General features: G+C 53.5%; 1 protein-coding gene across 1 annotated transcript; it reads left to right on the plus strand.

Moving 5' to 3' along the window:
• Window positions 1–2850: 2850 nt before the first annotated feature.
• On the plus strand, window positions 2851–4504 carry LOC117853433 (probable flavin-containing monooxygenase 1). Its single transcript, XM_072292933.1, has one exon. It carries the CDS (start codon window positions 3491–3493, stop codon window positions 4103–4105), a length of 615 nt encoding a protein of 204 aa, XP_072149034.1. The 5' UTR covers window positions 2851–3490; the 3' UTR covers window positions 4106–4504.
• The last annotated feature ends 2906 nt before the right edge of the window (window positions 4505–7410 follow it).

Raw genomic sequence — 7410 nt, forward strand, 5'->3', positions numbered from 1 at the left:
CCGGGAAGTGTTGTTGCATGGACAAGAATTGACATCCTTTGCACCTTTGGACGAGTTCCTTTGCATTGGCTACCGCTGTTGGCCAGTAGAAACCAGAACGGAAGGCTTTGCTGACCAAAGTACCCAAGGCGGCGTGATTGCCACGTATTCCCGAGTGGATTTCATGCAGGAGTTCAATGCCCTCGCTACGTAGAATGCATTTCATTAGGATCCCTGTGGATGCAGCTTTCCTGTAGAGCTCCTTGCCGATGATGACGTAGTTTGCACTGCGTCGAGCTAATTTTTCATGCTCTATCCTGTCCTTAGGCGCCATCAGGTCGGTGATCAAGGCTATGAACAGGGCGCACCAGTCTTCTTCTACCTCAATCATCATGACGTCATTGGGTTTTGGGTCCGCCGGAGCCTGGGCACCAGTGTTGTTGACTTGGTCCGGGTCCAGGATTTTGATGGAAGGTTTCCGGAGATCTTGTATGAATACGCCGGCCGGAACCTACGCACATTTGGAGCCAAGATCTTCGCACTAAAAAAATGTAATTTTGGTGTGCATAATTGAAATCGCAATTAATTTATTATCACAATGTATGTTGATCCAATCATCCAGCAATTTTAGTATTAGAGTGCTATTAGAGTGCTCCATGAAATTTGTATTTGGTCCATGCAGATTTCTCTGGCTGTATAATCACTAAGTTAAAATTTAAATTAGCAATTCTGATTAAATTAAGGAGGTTCAGCCAGCAAGATTGTAGAGCAGGCCTTGAGGTTGTCTAGGTTATTTTGCCATTATTTAATTTATAATATACGCAACATCAGGTTTATACATATATTGAAACTTCTGGTATATAGATTTAGTATCCACGTAACTCCAATTTGAGCTTTCATGCTTAGCATGTTATTACAGATGTATTGCCCACAAAACTTTCAACCTATAAAAAAAAAAGAAACTGTAAGGCTAAATAAATACTTACCCTTTATTAGAATTTGCTGGACCACTTCTAAATTTAAAACTTTCACTGCATGCAAATTCATCTAGCAATTACCAAACCAGCTTGAGCATACTCCGAGCCGCATAGTACCAACGAGCACTCCAGGCAGCACCACTGCATCAGTAATGTTAGGCGAATGCCAGGCACCGGTGATAGCCTGCGGTCAGCGTCGGCAACAGGCATGTCCTAGGTAGAATGCTACGACAACAGCTTATGCTTTGCTGCTGCATGGATTATATGTGAGATCGCAGTGGACCGCTTCCGAGAAGGTCAGCGCTAGATCAGGGTGGCACGCACGGGTGCAGTAGTAGGCGATAGCACCCGTGCACGGCGAGATTGAAGCTCCGTGTCACACCACCGGGGCAGCACGGTGGGGAGCTCGGGAAACAGAGGAGATGGATCGGAACTGCTAGACCATTTGACTGGGCCGCAACAAGAAGTTCATGATCAGGATGGCGGGTTGATTAAAAAAAATGCGAGATATTTTTTTTCAAATCATCAAGAACTATGACTGTTTAACTCCTAGGATTGCGGGTTGATTACGAAAAAGTTAAGGGACTTTTTTGCAAAACAACCACAACGGTTGGAAGAAACAACCGCACTTTAATATTATGTACTAGCAAAAATGCCCGTGTGTTGCTACGGGTCCTTACTTGCTCTCATGTTATTATTCGCTTGTTCCTAATATGTTGGCTTCGCTTCACAATATGTTGGTGCGTTTTCCCTAGTAGTCCTCTCTTTGCAAGTATAGTAGTAGAAGACATTTGTGAGTAGTTTGATACCATCTATTTATTACGTGGGACCCACATGTAGAAATAAAAAAAATTCACCGCTTAACCTCCGCTCTATCCATTCATTCGATTTTTCGCGTACTCATCGTCATCCAGCCAGTCGCTGCTTCCTCGTCCATTTGCGCCACCCGCATCTTGCCCCATCCTTGCCATCGCCCAAGTGCTACGGATCTTGCCGTCCTCGCCGTCGCCCAGGCAAGCGCTCGTCCTCCCCGTGCCTAGCCTTATTCCCGCTTCGAGCGCTAGGCCACAGTGCCTCTAGCCGCCATGAGCAAGAGTGTGTTCTCCTCTTCTTCTCGTTTCCATCCACCTCCCTTCTATAATCCACTCCAAATCGTTCCAATCAAGTACAAAATCGAGCCCCCAATTGCTAGATGTGGAGGCCTTAGTCCCGGATCTGAAGGGGATGGACGTCATTGAGAGGGGGGGGGTGTGAGGTCCCAGCCTCCGCTCCTGTTTGCGTTGCCTACTGACTGCCGCTGCGCTCCCCCCCCCCTCCCGGGGCGCCATGCCCTCGCTGGCACATGGCTCTACTTGGTTGACTGCAAGAAGACACTTGGCTCCTTGTTTCCTTTCCCCTTCCTCCTCTCTCCTTCACCCCTTAGGTCCAGGTGGCGGGTAGGGCGTGCAGCCCGAGGGAGCCCACCAGGGCGAGCGACAGTAGTGCGTGGTGAGCGTAGGGAGGATTGACCACGCGAGTGACGGAGCGGTGGTGCGTGCCCCGCGCCGCCGCCGGCAAGCACGCTGTGTGGGCGGGACAAAAGAACTGGAGCAAAGGCTGGACCTCGGGTCAATTGCAGTAAAGTTTGGGGACTTTTTGCAAAATCGTCAAGACATATTCCAAGGACTCCGGGTTGATTACGAAAAAATTGAGGAACTTTTTTGCAAAACAACCCGCACTTTTAATATTATATTAGGTTAGCACTTTATTTCCGCACCTCATAATTTATGTCATACTCTCGGGTCACCTACAAAGTGGGGCCATGTATTTTTCTCCCAGAGCAAGCACTGCCACTGATGCATCCGCTTTCAGTGATGCCAGAATTCTCGATGCTTGCTTGCATTCCCTCCTACAGTGTGTGAGCATCACCGCTCAAACGAATAAAAAGGTTTGAAGTTTCGGTATTTCACCACACGAATCCAACAAATAGTAGTCGACAGACGAGAGAGACGGACAAATTATCTTAACACTCATACAGCTCTTTAGCAATCTCTGTTTTCTCTACCCGAGCTCCTAACAATCTCGGTGCCCTTGTTCCATAGACGCACAGGTTCGATTTCCTGATCCTCCGCATCGGGAGGTAAGGCGTCCCCAAGCTCCCCACATTCCCCCACGGCAGAGGCCCCGACGAGTTCCGCGGGCGGGTGCTCCACTCCATGGAGTACTCAGCCATGGCGCACGAGGACGCCACGGAGCTGGTCAGGGGCAAGCGCGTCGCCGTGGTCGGCGCCGGCAAATCGGCCATGGACACCGTCGCGCAGTGCGCCGAGGCCAACGGTCAGAACGAACGATTGACACTTCTTGCATGGTTCTACATTTATGCAAATATAAATAAACCACATCATCAGAATTTGTGAGAATTTGAAATCCGTGCTGTGTGCATTGGGATTGACAGGTAGCAGGTACCCGTGCACGATGGTCTACAGAAGCGCCCACTGGATGGTGGATCCCAAAGTTGCTCGGCGTGCGAAAAATTTTAGGTTCACCTCGACCCGATGGTCGGAGCTGATGGTTCACAAGCCCGGCGAGGGGTTCGCGCTGAGCCTCCTGGCCACCATACTGACTCCACTGGTCAGCCTTGCTCATGCTCCGATCCGTCTTCTTCCTATGGGGCTATGGGACTCCGACTCGTCTCGATTGAGGGCATTGAGCTGCTGTTCCTGCAGGGATGGGCGACATCGAAGGTGACGGAGGCCTACTACAAGTGGAGCATCCCGATGCGGGAGCACGGGATGGTGCCGGACTGCGGCTTCGGGGAGGCGAGCCTGGGCTGGCGCCTGGGCATACTCCCGGAGGGGTTCTACGACCGGGTGGACGAAGGCAGCGTCGAGCTCAGGAGGTGCGGCTCCGTTGGCTTCTGCGCGGACGGCCTCGTGCTCCACGACGGCGCCGGCGAGCGCGTCGTGGGCGCCGACGTGGTCATCCTCTGCACGGGCTTCGACATCGACCGCCCGCTGCGGGACGTGTTCGCCTCGCCCTGGTTCAGCGAGATTATCGCCGATGACGACGCCGCCGTGCTGCCGCTGTACCGGCACATCCTGCACCCGCGGATCCCGCAGATGGCCATGGTCGGGTACGCGGAGAGCGGGTCCAGCATCCACCCGTACTAGATGATGGCCAAGTGGGTGGCGCACCTGCTCGACGGCGCCGTCCGGCTGCCGGGCGTCCGGGACATGGAGCGCGGCGCGGCGGAGTGGGCGCGGTGGGGGCGGGGGTCGCGGTGGCGCTGCGGGGGGTTCTTCCTGAAGTCGTGCGTCGCCTCCGTCGTGACGTGGTACCACGACCAGCTGTGCCGGGACATGGGGCACTGCCCCAGGAGGAAGAGCGGGATCATCGCGGAGTGGCTGCAGCCGTACGGACCCACGGATTACGCCGGCATATAGTGAAGACCGAAGAGAGTATATTTTTTCGTTAGAAGAAGAAGGATTCTTCAATATTTTTTCGCAAACAAAGGATTCTTCAATATTTCATCATGCAAATATGACGGTGATTTGATTCACACCAAGTTACATTAGTTGCATTTATCTCCAGCTTATGGCCCTGCATAATCTGACTTTTATGGGGGGCATCATCCATCCATCCAGTTAACAAACAAACAATAAAGCGGTGGGCCGTGGCCTCGCTGTTAATCCAATTGACCCCTTTTTATGAAGCCTAAGCTGGGCCTCCAAACTGCTCATTTAAATGGGCTGTGTCTGACGTGGGCTCCAGTCTTTTAATACAATTGAGCCCGCTAACTCGGTGCTGTTTGGTTCGGAAAAAAGTCCTATTTACCTCCCTGAACCAACGCTCGAGTCCACGTTTTCACCCCAACTCAAAAACCGTCTATTTTACCATTTTGGTACCTCAGTCTCCCAAAACCGGACACGGGACCTCCCTAACCCGATTCCACCCCTGTTTTGGCTGACGCGCCACGTAATATCCTAGCTGGCGAACTGTTTAGCGGGTCCCACATGACAGCCTCCATTTTTTTTCTTCTCTCTCCTTCTCTCTTTTCCACCGACAATCTCCACTGGCGGCCTGCGTGCAAAGGCAGGCAGCGACCCCCTCAAGGTGTTCTCCGTCACGAGTCCCAGGGCCGACCCTTGGGGGGGGGGGGGCAAGGGGGCGGCTGCACTGGCCCCCCAAATCAGGAGGCTCACCTCAGGTCAAACGAGTATAACATACTCTCTTCGTTCCAAATCGTTCCAAATTATAAGTCATTCTAACTTTCTTGAGAGTGAAACTATTTTATGTTGACCAAAATTATAGAGAAGATCATAAAAGTTTATAACACCAAAAAAATATACTACGAAAATATATTTAATAAAGAAACTAATGGTACTTATTTGGTACATGAATGTTAGTACTTATTTGTATAAATTTGGTCAAATTTGAGATGCTTTGTGTGACGACCGACCCCAAATCTCTTGAGTTAATCTTAATCCGAGTCCCCCATCCCCCTACCTCAGCTCCCCGAGTTGAAGTGCTCAACCTCCAATCCAGTCCCGACCCCTGGGAATCCGATCCCTCTCCGCTGGCCCCCAGTCCCGACCCCGCCGACCCCAACTCACCCGCCGGATCCTTCTAAGTTTTCCCTCAACGCCTCCCTTCAATCTGATGCGCGGACCAACCGAGACTGACCGGTGGACCCACAAAAATCTTTTCCACAGATCTCCCGCGACAGACGCACTCGAGTAGCATGCCCGCTTCAGAGTTCCCCCACCGCGTGGCCCAACTTCTCCGACCCCCCCCCCCCCCCGCCGCTCCGCCCCGTCGCCGGCCGCGACCGGATGGATATCCGTGCCCCCTTCCCAAATCGCAGCAGAAGCCCTCTGCAACCCTTTCTACAGCACCTCGCCGCCTGCGCCCATCATCACCCCGCCGGACCCCCGGCTGCGGAGCCCGATGCCTCCCGGCTTTCCCGCCGCCTCTCCACCGTCGCGCCACCCCAGATGCGCTACGCGACGATTCCTCCTCCGCCAACCCCGACCCCGGCCGCGACAGCTCCTTTTCCGCCCCGTCAGAGCTGCGCCCCCGACAGTCTGTTGTTTCGCGCTCGCCTGTGCGACCGCAGCCCGCCTGTCTTCTCACCTGTGCGCCCTAACTTCTAGCGTCGTTCCCTCGGTCACTTCCATCAGATCCACCGCACGACGACGCCCGCCTCCGCCAAATCTCAACCACCGGCAAAACCGCGCCTGCGCCGCCCTGTCTCCGGTGCCCAATGGCCGACGGTGTTTTCCCCGAAGTCCTGCTCCGCCGCACCGCTGCTCAATCGCCGCCCCGGCAGCACACTCCATCGTTCTTCCCGGTCTTCGCGCCGCTCCAACCTTCTCTCTTCCACGTAGCTATAAAAGGGAATGCCAGAGCTCCACCGGAGTCCTCTTCGCCATCGCTGCCTTGCTGCCGTTCCTCAGCTTTGTGCTCAAAGCGCTACAGCCTAAGTCCCTGAGGAACTCTCCTCTCCACTCAACGCCCGCCCTTCCAATCCACCCCGCCGCTTACTCCTCCGCGCTGCGCAAGGGCTTGCTTGTTTCCACAAGAAGCGCCGCCGCTGCTGCCGGAGCACCGCCAGGTATCGCCGCTGCAAGTCTTAGTGCTCCAGTTCCTCCGCCCAAGTCTGCTCCTTCCCGACCCCCAAGCTTCACCTGTGAACCAAAGGTAAGCTGCCGACCCCTTTTCCGCCTCGTCCGACCCCTTCTGTTTGTCCGACCCCTTCCGTTCGTCCAACCCCTTCTATTTGTCCGACCCCTTCTATTCGTCCGACCCCTTGTCCGCCTCGTCCGACCCTATCCGTTCGACCGACCCCTTTCTCCGTCTCGCCCGACCCTGTCTGTTTCACCGACCCTTTCTCCACCTCGCCTGAGGGCTCGGCTGTATCCTTTTCCTAGACCCGAGGGTATATGTGTAAAGATTTGGGGACTTCTCTACGTTAAGTCTGAGGACCCCCAGCACATCTATTCCTCTAGTCTAAGGGTCAGATCATAAGTTTCCTTCCATCCGATCCTTTTACCTTGTTCTTCTCCAACCCAAGCGAACTTCCTCACCTTTTTCCGTAGCTTTGCTACCAGTCTCTGGGCTAAAACTCGCAAATGTTGCTGTTATAATAATCATCTAAATGCTGACCCCCTGCATTGCATTCGTGTAGAGCTGCGTCTCGCCAACGGCTTCTACGAGCTGCACCCGGCGCCAGAAGACGAAGTTGTAGCCGAGCTCCCGCTTCTAGAAGCCGAAACCACCCCAGCAGAAGACCCCTTCCCTTCCTCCTCATTTGAAGGCAAGCCCCGGAGCATGAACCCAGTTTTTCCCAAACTTGCGCATGCCTTCTCCATCTTGTTTTGTGCATTTATGTATAGGAGTTGCTTGAAACCATAGATGCATGACTTAGTTCCCTAATCTGAACACTAGCTGTTGGACCGAGTAATTGCTATGCTTA

This window comes from Setaria viridis, chromosome 4 (genome assembly GCF_005286985.2).
Source record: "Setaria viridis chromosome 4, Setaria_viridis_v4.0, whole genome shotgun sequence".
In the NCBI taxonomy this organism is placed as follows: domain Eukaryota; kingdom Viridiplantae; phylum Streptophyta; class Magnoliopsida; order Poales; family Poaceae; genus Setaria; species Setaria viridis.